The 13,184-nt window shown below is 45.1% G+C and overlaps 1 protein-coding gene across 1 annotated transcript in view; it reads right to left on the reverse strand.

Annotated features, from left to right (window-relative positions):
• The window catches only part of BPIFC (BPI fold containing family C), a 29,581-nt gene extending 16,673 nt beyond the window's left edge, over positions 1 to 12,908 (reverse strand). Inside the window, exons 1-7 of the mRNA XM_081128179.1 lie at positions 12,872 to 12,908; positions 11,737 to 11,860; positions 9,714 to 9,834; positions 6,733 to 6,861; positions 5,322 to 5,477; positions 5,134 to 5,197; positions 3,107 to 3,167 (exon numbers count right to left, since the gene is read on the reverse strand). Coding sequence (XP_080984305.1) covers positions 3,107 to 3,167; positions 5,134 to 5,197; positions 5,322 to 5,477; positions 6,733 to 6,861; positions 9,714 to 9,834; positions 11,737 to 11,860 — 655 coding nt within the window. The 5' untranslated portion in view covers positions 12,872 to 12,908. The remainder of the gene's footprint in view (positions 1 to 3,106; positions 3,168 to 5,133; positions 5,198 to 5,321; positions 5,478 to 6,732; positions 6,862 to 9,713; positions 9,835 to 11,736; positions 11,861 to 12,871) is intronic.
• Positions 12,909 to 13,184: the final 276 nt, after the last annotated feature.

Consider the following 13,184-nt stretch of genomic DNA (forward strand, 5'->3'; position numbering starts at 1 on the left):
AACAAATAGAGCAAAAAGAAAATATACGTTCATGAAAGGCATAACGTATGATTAATGTATATCCAGAACAAATTTTAAATAATTTAATAATTTTAAATTCTCTGTTGTTTACAGTAATAATTACCCTATTTCATAAGCAATATATGTTCACTTTTCCCCCTTATTTATTTATTTATTTAAATTGCAGATGACATTTAATATTATATTAGTTTCAGGTCATGCTCACTTTTTAAAATCCAGGAAAAGTAGGTAAGTCAAGAGAAGAAAGTAAAAACCCTTTAAAATCATATTACCCTGAGAGAAACTTAAGTAAAATTTTGGTGTATACCCTTTTAATCTCTCCCTTCCTTTTTCCCTCCCTCCCCCCCCCCCTCTCTCACACACACACACACACACACACACACACGATGGATATATACTTCTTTCTTAAAAAGGAAGTTAGAGAAACAAAAGTCACTGGTCAATATTAAGCCATACATACTAGGTTGGTATAATGAGAGACTTTCAAGTTCTATGTTAAAGCCTCCTATGTAGTTAGAACTTAATTTTTTTACAGTGAACATGTATTACTGTAGTAATTAGAAATAATTTTTAAAAAGAAATATCAAGAGAAACAGACAGACAGACAGACGAACAGGAGTAAAATTCCCATAGTTGGAGGGGCCGAGGACATTGTCAGGCACAGTGCTACTGACTCGCGTCGCTTTTGAACGAGCGCTTTCAGAGCCAAGCAGAAGGGGAGGCAGGGGCCAGGGAACAGCGGGCGTGGCTTGCAGGAAGCGTGGCTCTCTGTCCGAGACAGGGTGCACCACAGTGGTGTGGTGCTCGGTTCGACCTGCCTGGGAGCTGCTTTGCCGACCACCACCATGTGCAGTGACATGAAGACTCCCTCCCTGGTCTGCAGGAAGGCACAGGAGCACCACAGCTTCCCTTCCTGCATGCCATGTTTGGTTTATTCCACAGATGGAGATGAGAAATGAGAAGAGATGAAGTGATTTGCCAGGGTGAGGGAGCAATACTGCCCTGTGTCACCATAGTTTTAACAACTGCTTTCAAATTCGCAATCGCAATGGCTCCATCACCACATAGTGATGGAAGCAGGACAGTGACCATTTTACAGGTGAGAAGAGTGAGGCTCCCAGAGGTAAAGAAACTTGCCCGAGGCAGCTAGGACAAGAGAACCCTTGGCCAGTTCTTTCTTCACTCCATCTTCTGTTTCTTCACCTCCCCAATCCCTTAATTTTCTTTCATCCCCCTGTATCCATTCATCAATCCATTTGTCCAGCTGCCCATCTCCTGTCATCCCTTCATCAATCCAATATTTATTAACTTAGTGTGGCTTTGGCACTGTGCCTGGTGCTGGGGTCACAGAGATGAGTCAGAGTCCCTGCCCTTATGGAACTCACAGTCTGGTGGAGGAAACAGACATGTAAACAGGAAATTAGAACAGAGTGTAGTAAAAGCCGATGTAAAGCTGAGCTCTTGATGGCCCCACCACAAACCTATTCTTATAGTCTCCCCCATTTGTATAAGTGGTAGTTCCATTCTTCCAATGTTGTAGTGGCTCAGGGTAAAAACCTGGGGATCATCCTTGACTCCCCTCATGACCCACATTCAACGTGTCAGCAAATAGCACTGTCTCTACCTGCAAGGTGCACCCAGGAAGTGACTGTGTCTTACCATCTTCACCCAGGCTCGTGTGGGTCACCGTTGTAGCCTCTTAGGTGGTCTCTCTGCTTCTACCTTTGCCTCCCTCCTTTCTATTGTTAATAGAAGTCAGAGCACTTTTCTTCAAATATAGGTGAGATCATGCAAGCCTTGCCTTCCCAGTGACCTACAGAGCCCCGGACATCTAACAACCTGCTGTCTCCTCCCTGCCCTCACCTCCTGCTTCTCCCCACCTCGCGCCCCCTGTTCCCCATATGGCCTCCTTCAGTACACCTGGCACATTCTGCTTTTGGATCTGTGAGCCTGCAGTTTCATCTACCTGAAATGTTCTTTACCCAGATCTAGGAGTGGCTCGCTCCCTATTTCATTCAGATCCTCACTCTGTGTTACTTTCTCAGTATCTAAAATGGAAATCTAAAATAGAAACCCCTGGCCACACTATCTAGAATGAAAACCACTCTCCAGCTCCTTACCTGCTTTATTTTTCTTCTTATCACTTATCACTAGGATGCCATAGGTTTTACTTATCTTGTTTGCTGTCTGTCTCCTCCCACTAGTCCTATTAGGGCAGGGATTTCTGTTTCCAAATGCTTACTGCTGTATTACAGCACCAAGAACAGCACCTGGTCTACACTAATGGTGAATGAATGGGTGGAGTGGAAAGAGACAGATACTTTCAAAGTATCATGTGAGTACAGAGGTAGCAGAACTTTGGGGTGCGGGCATCAGGTAAGATTTCTTGGAAGAGACTATGCCTGAGCTGAGCTTTAAAAGATAAAGAGGAGTGAACAGGGGTAGGGATGGCTGAGGGGTAGGGAGTGGAAGGGACTGCAGCCCTCACAGCTTAGCTCAGTGTTGGCAAAGAACTAGGCGTTCAGTAAATATCTATTAAATGAATAAATGGATGCAGAGGAGAGAAAGCTCTTCTAGGCAGAGAGGACAACATGAGCAATGGCCGGGGTGTGAGGGTAGGAGAAGCAGTTTGACTGCTGGAGCAGGGAAAGGTTCAAGGTGAAGCCAGAGCATGGTGGGTGGGTCTTGTAGTCCATTTATAGCGTTTGGACTTGATCCTGAAGGCAGCGAGGAGCCAATGAAGGGGTTAGAACCGGGGGATAATCTGTCCCCTATTAGCATTAATCATTCTGAAGAGGATGCATTTAGTGCCAGAGCTGGGATTAAAGCCTGTGATAGTTTTAATTCTCTGAACTGCAACTGGTCTCCTGAAGCCACTCTCTCCTGCAAGAAATTGGTTGCAGCAGCAAAGAGTAGGCCTCATACACAGGTAGTGTCCCTCCACACACCGTCCCCCAGCTCTGGTTTGCAGAATGGAAAGCACACTGAAGAGGCGGAGCTATACTGTGTGGAAAGCAAACCTGGAGAGCACCAAAGTGGAAAGGTGGGGAGAGAACCGCCCAGAAGAGACAGTTCAGAGACTCACCTTCCAGCATGCTGAGATTGGCATTCAGTGCTTCCACCTCACCTGTGATAATGGGACAGAGCTGGCCATAAAAGGAATTAAAAAAATGCAGGTTAGTGTATTATACTGGAAACCTCTATTAATGGGCCTAGACCCTGTAAACAAAGGCTAGGAGACATCCTCCCTTTGGCCATCAAGACTGTCTCTTAAGTTAGTTGATGCCTATGGGCCTCAAGTTACGTATGTATGGGTGGCATGTCACTGAATGCTGACTAAACTCCACAGCAACTGGACTACACCCAGAGAGGCCCATAAAAGAATGATCCCTTGCCTTTTCTTCCTGTGGCATGACAGGACATGTGCCCCAGTCCATGCAGTGCTGTCACACCCAAGGAACCTGCAGTGCCTTTCCCCTGCCCTGCCGTCTGTGCCATGCTGCCAGGAGCGGTCACACCTGGGGCCTTTACCTCCCCGCTGGGCTGGTTCGACAGCCCATTAGATCAGGTATCTGTTTCGATCAGAACCCCATTTGGAAATAGAAAATCAATCTTGAATCAGACTGAAGCACATCTGTAGGAAGGAGGAAGGGTACCAACAGTGATGGACCTGCTGTGTGCCAGGCCTGTGCTAAGTACTCAGTGTGGTGGTTACTAGCAGATGCTTGGGAGCTGGGCTGCCTGGGTTAAATCCCTTGGCAAGTTACCTGTACTCTCTGTCCTCAGTTTCCTCATCTGTAAAATGGGACTGATAATCGTATCTACCTCATCAGGTTATTAAGAGTAAGCATTCAGTATATGTTAGCTGTTGTTTTAACCCCCTTTCATCCTTGCTACAGCTCTGGGAGGTAAGCACTACTATTCCCTAATAATGGGAAAACTGAAGAAGAGGTTGAGTCACCAGGAGTCACATCTCTAGCATGGTCTGAGCATTCTTTTCATTTTCCAGTGGTTCAGAGGGTATCCGAGAGGCAAAGGATCTATGATTTCTAAGTCGTATATAAACTCCAGGCAAACTTAAATATTGGCTTCCTCTCAGAGGCCAAGAACCACGCCTCATTTTGAACATAGGAATGATCAAGCGTGAGGTCCTGGAAGGTGGGAGCACTATCTCCCAGTCACTCTTTAATATGCACATTCCTGGGCCCCCAGCACCTGTCAGGTGAGATGGAGAAAGACCATGGAGCCTCAGAGTCCCCTGACCAGCCGGCAACCTCACTGGACAGGCTGCTTAGTGCTCCTGTGTCGATTTCCTCGCTGACACTTGTTAAGCACCTGCTGCCTGCCAGACACTGAGCTGAGCACAGGGAGAGGGAGGTAGCCAGGCACCATCCTTACCCCTCTTTTCCAGAAAGGGGTCTCCCTTCTTTTCCAGTCCTCCCCATCCCTCTCCTTGTCTCCCACAAAGTACAGGTCAAGGGGTCAGGGAAGGTATGGTCAAGATTGGAGAGAGGGCACACGGCCAGCTCTGTCTTTCCCCTTCCCCAAACAATGCCTTCTGGAGTCCAGATGCTTGTAGCTTCAGAAGCCCCTGTTTCTATTGGCTGGAAATGTCCTGTCTTCTTTCCATTCCTTACCTATCCAAATCCTACCTACACTTCAAGGCCCAGTTCAAGTCCTGCATCCTCTGAAACTGTCTCTCAGGATACTTCCAGGCTCTATTTATTTAATTTCCCCATTCTGCTGAACCCCTTCAATTCAATCTAATGGTCATATAAGTATGTACATATTCAGTGAATGTTTCAAAGCTTGAGTTTAGTTCTTCTAAAAAGATGGTAAGTTTACTTCTTTTCACATCCCCAGCAGGCGCTAGCCTGGTGCTGGGCATGCAGTAGGTATGCGATAAATAAATTCTTGTTGATTTTTTGCCCACCCTGTAGCATGAACTTGAGGAAGGGAATGCTGTAGGGTGATATGTGTGAAAGAGCCTCGGATGGTGCCTAGCACACAGTAGGTGCTCAGTAAAGGTTTATGGATTGGGAGTTAATTGAAGCATGGCAGAACTGCTGTTGATGGCATTTTACCATGGTTATGTAACCTCAAAATACTTACCATTTCATTTAAGTTCTTTAAAATGGGTTTCTCCATGGGCTCAGCAAAGGAGTTATACAGGACACTAGGGAAATAAGGGGAAAAAGGGCTCACTCAGGGACCATACCTGTTGGTTATAAACCCCCCCTAGGTGCTGCCCGGGAACCAGCCCCTGACTAGCCACTGCCAACCAAGGCACTCTCACTCACCTGAGTTCTCCAGTAAATGAGACATGGGCATGGCTCACTTGGGCATAGCAGTCTTGGAGCTTCAGGATGGGTTGACCAAAGTCATTTCGGCCCACGATAAGGATACCAGTGAAGTAGACCCCAGAGAGAAACAGATTAGCCCCTCCTGAGTCTTGGCTGTTGAGAGAAAAAGTACAAGGTTACCCAGGCCTCGCAGGGGAGGAGATGGCTCAGCTCTCTGATTACTCATGGACTCTGAGCTCCTGGAGGGCAGGACCTTTGTCACCTCTGGAGGGCAGGACCTTTGTCACCTCTGGATTCCTGGCACCTATAACAGGTAGGATCAGAGTAGGTGCTGAACGAACATTTGTTGAACAAATGAAGTGATGAATTATGTGAATGGTGACAGCTTTAGGGACCTTGCAGTTATTTCATCCTGAGTGCTCTCCCCTCCCCCCACAGTGGTTGAGCACATTTTGAGCACCATTCACATACAGTGCTTGTTTAGAGAGAACATGGGGGTAAAGTTGGCCACACCTTATGTAGGAGGGACACAGATGGGGAAGTGACACTTAGATATAGTCTGTGAACTCCTTAAAGGAGTGGAGTGTGTGTTACTCATGTCCGTGTCCCCAGGACTTAGCTGGTGGCCTAATGCAAAATAAGCATGCAATTTGTAAGGCTGATGAGTCAGCGAAGACAAGAATGGATACGTGAGTCCATGTTACTTATAGGAGAATATGTCATTTCTCTCCAGTCTACAAGAGTTCTTGGAGTTCTTGAGATGGGAATAAATGGTAAAGAGTAGGTACTCAAGAAATGATTGTTAAATGACCAAGTGAGTGAATGAATGTATTATTCCGAGGCACCAACCAAGGCAGACCTAAACATTACACCCAGGATAGCAACTTGCACCTAGTAAGGTGGTCTGTAAGCACGCCCTGAGTTTGATGGCTTCTTTCTAAGGGGGGTGTAAAGGCCTTTTGTTAGGGGAGAGCTGGGCTCAAGCTGACTATCATCCTCCAACCTCCTTGTGAGGCAGGAAGGCTCCAGTTCCCATCAGATGCCCCATAGGTGGGGAATATGTTAGATGACTGGCTAAGGTCACACAGTGGACTTACTGGGGATCTCAAATGTTGAGCACATGTCCATTTTTCCAACTGTCTGGGACTTCTAGCTCTTAGGAAATCGTAAAGGACATTTTGATCAGTTGCTTTGCCTTTAAGGTAAAGATGATTTTCAGCCCCCTCCCCTCTCTCACTCCCAGCAGAGACATTCTGATTTAAATCTCTCCTGGAAAAATGCTCTTGAGAAAGAGTATCAATGGTTGAGGAAAGAAGCTTAACACCAAAAACGTCAGCAAATTTATACACTTTGGGTTTTTGCTCCATTTCCCCGCAGATCAGCAGCAGGCTTTCCAGGGAATACTTACAAAAGTGGAGACTTGACTTCCCAGTTGGTGCTGATGTTGGCAGTGCCGTGGTTGGTCAGCGCCTTGATTCCCACCCCGGGCACAAAGGCTAATGAAGTGTTTGGGAATGATAAGGCGTTGATTTTTATGCTGTAAAAACAAGAAACAGAGAGTTAGTGAGACTCCTCTAATACATCTCTAAGTAAGGCAAAATCAGAAATGCAGTTGTAGAAATCATGGCTGTGAATTCCTAGGGAGCAAGGAACCTCAGGTCTGCAGTGCTGCCTCTGAGCCCAACTTTCTAATTCCCCTCAAACTCTGGGCAGGGAGCTCCTGTGTCTCACTGAGGGGGGAAATGAGCAAGTGTAGAAACAAATTTGCAAAGAATCAATCTACTTTTTTAGTTTCTTTATAGACAGAAAGAGGAACATTTGCCATCATATCTTTTCCTTCAGCTGTTCCAGTGTTTCTAAGTTGGGGGGACATTAGTAGTTTGGGTGGGACAACTTTTTAAAAAATTTTTTTTATTTTAGAGAACTGTTATATGCATTGCAGGATATTTGGTGTATGTGCCAACTAAATACCAGTAGTGCCCCTCCCCCCAAATTACTGGGACAATCGAAAGGGTGTCTTCTCCTCTTCCCAAATGCCCCTCTATGTGGACAGTATCTCCCCTAGTTGAGAAACTTATTTTAGAGCTTCCCTAGGATTTTCTGAGCTGTCAAACAGGTACTTAGGAGGCCCTGGGTTGCATGTAATCTATATAGGTAGATGGCCACTTGCATTATAATGTTACTGTTATGAACATCGACGGTGATTACCCCCTGCCAGGCACAGTGGTGAGCACTTCACATGTGTTAGCTCATTTTTACCCTTGCAATAATCCTATGAGGCTGCTGCTGTTTTTTGCAAACTGCAGTTCAAAGATGGGACGATAAGAAACTTGGCTGAAGTCATATATAAGTGGTAGAACCAGAACTAGAAGCCTTCCCAGTCTTCTTCAGACCGTGTTCTTAACCACTAGGCTATGTTGCTTCATTACTGGGCAAAGGGCACTCGACCCGGAGACAAGTTTTGCGCTGGCCGTGCAGCCCTGGGTAAGACACGCAACCTTTTTCAGCTAGTCACTCGGAGGAAGTGTTACAGGCAGGTTACAGAGACAAAATGAGGCCAGCTGAGTATAAGTGTTGCACAGGAGGAAGCCACTGCTGTGAGCTAGATCAGGAAAAATTTAAGACACGTGTGATAGCTGGTAAGACGTGATGGCTGGCTATCTCCTCTGCTTTGCATCCTTTCCTACTTATTCTCTGGGACACACCTGAGACCCTTCGTGGGAAGACGACATCTTGGAAATATTTTCTGTTTGACAGATATGGGTCTTACCCATTCTTTGTAACTACTGTAGAGTATTCCAAGCTGTGGGTGTATCATTAAAAAAATAGTAATTCCTTTTTTGGTGTCCACCAACAAGGCTGTTTCCAGTGTTTCTGTATTATAAATGATGCCACCGTGAAAATCCTCACACGTGCAGTAAAGGTATGTGTTTCTCTACAGAGGATGCTGAGAAGCAGAATTGTTGGGTCAAAGGGCATGTGTAAAAAAAGGTCCCTGTAAATCTGTCCAATAGAGATATAATGTGAGCCACATAATTTAAAGTATTCTAGAAACCACATTAAAAAGGGGAAAAAACAGGTGAGAGTAATTTTACTTTTTTTAACTTCACCCAATACATCTAAAATATCATTTTAACATGTAATCAGTATAAAAATTATTAATGAGATGAGAGAGAGACAGAGAGAGAAACATCAATCCAAGAGAAAGACATCAATTGGTTGCCTCCTGCACGTGCCCAGACAGAGCTGAGTACTGAGCCTGCAACCCACGCACATGCCCTTGACTGGGAATCAAACCTGCAACCCTCCAGTGCATAGGCCAAAGCTCCAACCACTGAGCAATACCAGCCAGGGCCTCTACTGTCTCCTTTGAGCTTCTTATTTGTGAGACAAAAATAAATCCCTATTACATCTAAGCCACTGTAATTTGCTGTTATATTCAGCTGAACTTTATTCCTAATTAATTCAATTTCAAAACTCTGGGCTGGGTGCAATAAGGATATGAACCGATGTGGCAATTCCATTGTTCTGACAATGATGTCCTTACGCTATCATTATGGACACCAACTAACAACACTTGTGCAGCAAGCAGTTTCAGCTTCATGAAGTGTTTTCACATTTGTGACATCATCTGATTCTGACTGTTAACTGATTTTGACATTTGACTTTATTGCTATAACATGGCAGAAAGGATTACAGCTGCTACCAGAACTCTTCTTAGGGAGAGAAGTTTGTTGATTGGGAAATTACTTTGAAAAGCGCTTAGAGTGTAAAGGAAGGGCCTTTGGTACCGTGAGTGGGTGGGGCTGGGTTGCATGAGCCAGTGGAAGAAACCTGTGTTCCCCAGAGGAGAGGTCAAGAGAGCAGGAGGGCGGAGACCATGTGCCCTGTGACCTCTGAAATCTTGACTACCCTTTAATTAATAAAACAATATTTGATGAGAGTAGATTTATTTTCAAGACTGTGGTTGAATTCTGTTCTTGGTTTATGGGGGGTAAGGGTAGCAATGGGATGAACAAGAATTTCCTTTAGAATGTGAGGGGTGAGGTGGCCGCAGCTGACAACTGTGTTGGATTAGAATTCTCATTTTAGGGGAGAGGCCAGGATGCAAAGACATCAAGACTCTGAGCAGACTCGCCAGGTGCACACAACAGTATGCAGTGGAGACATGACCTGGATCCAGGTGTTCTGACCCAAATGCCACACTCTTTGTCAGCTTCATGACCCCTTTTTTCTTTGGTGGTTTATCTGATAAGCCCCTCACCAAAGGTTGGTTAACTTCTACTCTGCAGGTCCTGATGTGCCACCAGAGCAGGTGGTGGCGTATCCACAACCCTGAGAGTTTGAAAATGAATTTCACTGCCAACAATGCTCTTCTCTTTTACTTACTTTGAAAAATTGTAGTTCACATAATCAACCTTCAGAAATTCAAGAGACTCAGAACCTTTTAAATCTGGGATGTTTCTTTCTTTGGCCATTTGCTCAATAATCTCCATCCCAGCTTGAACGGCTGTGAAGGAACCAAAGGAAGTGTTTATTGATAATGAACAAAGATGGTAATGGCGTAATATCATTAACTATACGAGTGAAATTTATTGAGTAAGGCATGCTCTTAGATACACAGAAAACAGCAATCTTACAAGGTGGGTATTATTGTCCCTGCTGTACCTATGAAAACACTGGTTCTCAGAGGGGCTAATAAAGTTGCTCAAGATCCCAGAGCTAACAGCATGAGGGATTTTCATTATTTCAAATAATGTTATCACAGGACAGTATGATAGGAAAAGTGCAAAATATTATCATTATCCACATTTTACAGGTGACAAAACTGAACCTCACAGAGGTTAATCCTTGCCTAAGTCACCCAGCAAAGAACTGGGGGCCCCAGTAGTCAAATCTGGGCAATTTGGTTCCAGAACCCATATTCTTATTATAGCCAGTTCCAGAAAGTAATCCCCCTGGGCCACAGATTCTTTAAGCTCAGGAATTTTTGGCCTGAGGTCCATGGACCTTTGGGAATTTTTGAACCCCCTGAAATTCTAGTAGAAGACTGTGATTGGTTGTACATGTGCCTACAGGGTTCGACAAAAGTCGGTTTACAGTGGTTCATATGGAAAATTATACAATAATTAATAAATAATAATATAAGAATAAACTCCATGTTTCACATACACCTGTAAACCTACTTTTGCTCAACCATATATGTAACCTCATTTTTCAAGGGAGGGGCTCCACATTTTCATCAGATTCTCATAGGATTCCAGGACTCCCAAAAGGTTGGAAACTACTGCTTTTTATTCAGGAATAGACCTGTCTTGATGTGGTAGCACTACAGGACAGATTCCTCTGAGTTCAGGGAGAAAGAGGCCCCTTCCAGCTTAAAGAGCTTTGAAAAGCAACTGACACATTATGAAGAGTGATCTGTTCACTGAAGCCTTCTTAAGGAGGGAGCTTTGCCTTTACCCCTTACTTTGTGGCTTTTGCTCATTTGCACTTACTCTATCCCTGTTGGAGGTGAAGTAGGCAAGAGTTTGTCTCTGTAGTACCGTAAGTAATACTGCAATATGGGGATGTAGAGATAGAACGTGCGGCTGGAAAGATGGAACCAAAGCATTGTCACAGAGCTTTGGGGAATCCCAACACTGCCACTAACTAGCTTGTGTGACTCTGCAAGTTACAAAATCTCTTTATCCTGAACTTTCTTCATCTGTAATACGGGACATTAGTGAAGATCAACCTTTATTTAGCTAATCTTAGGCAAAAGTTGACAGGTGAGAAACAGGCCCACATATTCTGATTTTGTAGGTCCTTTCTTCTATATAATCTGTCCTTATCCGAATTTAGCTCAGAGAAAATCTCCGCCCAGCATTCTCCTCTGCCTGTGTTTATAAATACCTCTAAAGAGGCGGTTCTTAATCTTTCAGTGTTTCAGACTCCTCTGTGCATCTTGTAAACGTATGGAGCCTTTCTCAGGAAAAATGCATAAGCATCATCTCCATTAAGTTTTGCACACAATTTTAGGGAACTCTGGTTCTTTCAGAATCAAGCCCTTTCTGAAACTCTAAGTTATTACTTTTACTCCAAATCTCCTTTCCTCTATCCTATCATGCACTCTCCTTTAGAGCTCTGAGATGTTCATTGTGTGTGTATGTGTGTGAGAGAGACAGGCGAGAATGAATCTGTGGCTGTGTTTGGATATGCCAGCTGTGAAGGTGGTTATTTTTTAGGCAACACTTTCTTCCCAGCCATCTTAGTAGCTTTTGAGTAACGGACTAGATCATCTCACAGTAGAGCCTGTCTCAGTTATGACACAGCTCCCTATGCGCTTTTGGGTTTGGGTCACAGACTCCACCTGGGCAAGGTGGGATGGGGAGGGGGGCTGTGGCCTGGCTTCTGAAAGCATCCAACTCACCATAGTCCAGAGCCCGCTGAGTAGCCCTCGCCTTGATTCCAGGGTATGTAGTCTGAGCAGATGAGATGTAGAAATTCCACAGGAGGAAGCATCCCCAAAACACTTGGACCATCTTTGTACACATCTGCAATTAACCAACATATATGGTCCTTTATTATTCTTAACTTTCTTGTTCGTCAATTCCACCCCGCATTTCTAGGCTTTCTCATTTTCATTGCTCACTTCCAGGACTCAGTCCATCCATCCATCCATCCATCCATCCATCCATCCATCCATCCATCCATCCAGTAATCATTTATTGAACACACTAGAACATGCTCTAGATGCTGAGGATGTAGAGATGACCTATGTGTGGCCCCTGACCTCTGCTTCCCACAGACTAGTGGTGAGTCACACACACATATAGACATGATTATAACACAATACAGTATGATGCAATACAGTGTAATACAAGAGCCTTATAGCAAATGCAATGATTGGGATATGCCTTGGGAAGGATACTGGGGTGGGGGTGAGGAATTCTTGATAGTTTTAGAACAAATGAGTCAGTAGTCTAGAAGGTAGCCTCAGTGGATGTGAGGCAATCACCCACCTACTTAAAGACCCCTGATGACTCCGTTTTGCCTATAGGATGGGGTTTCAGCTCTTAGCATGGCAATCAAGGACTTTCACAACTGGCTCCAAACTTCTTCCAGGCTCCTATCCCTCCTCTCCTGTCCAAGTAAGTGGTAATCTTCTGAGCTGGGCAACCTGAGCTACGTGCTATTCCTCATTTTGCCAGTTCCCTCATGATTGAGGGCTTGTTTAATGCTCCCAATGTAAACACACGCCTGTACACATCCTCTGTCCCTCTCCTCTTTCCCCTTCCTCCCCTCTGCCTCTGGATCACATACACACATTCTGTGAGTGTATCCTCTAGGGCCAGCTCCAGTGTCTACCCTGTGAAAGCTTCCCTCACCATGTCATTTTGCACTGGCCTCAATGCCGTCTCCCCTGTGCTTTCACTGCACTTTGTACAATACATATGCATGCACCTGAGCATTTGAAACACCATGAGCTTCCAGGCAGGCTCATCTTCCACCGTTATACCTCCAGCCGTTACACCAAGCCAGTATCACTTCATGCAGATACTTACAAGCTCCTTGCTGGTCCCTCTGCTTCCCTTGCCCTCTTCTGGCTGTCTTCCACACCACCACCAGAGTAGGCCTTTTAAAATGAAAGTGAGATCTTGCCACCCTCACCCCATAAAAGCCTCCAAGTGGTTCCCCATCTCACTCAGCATGAAAGCCAGAGCCCTTCCACCAGCTGCAAGGCCATCGCCTACTCCACACCTTAGCCTTCTCGTTGACCTCCTTCCTTCTTACAGCTGTCTGGCTCACCTGCCCCCAGCCTCGCTGGCTGACTTGATCTTTCCTGAGCACTCTAAGCAGCCTGTGTCCCCAGGTCTT

Source organism: Miniopterus schreibersii, assembly GCF_964146895.1.
Source record: "Miniopterus schreibersii genome assembly, chromosome: 2".
Taxonomy (NCBI): domain Eukaryota; kingdom Metazoa; phylum Chordata; class Mammalia; order Chiroptera; family Miniopteridae; genus Miniopterus; species Miniopterus schreibersii.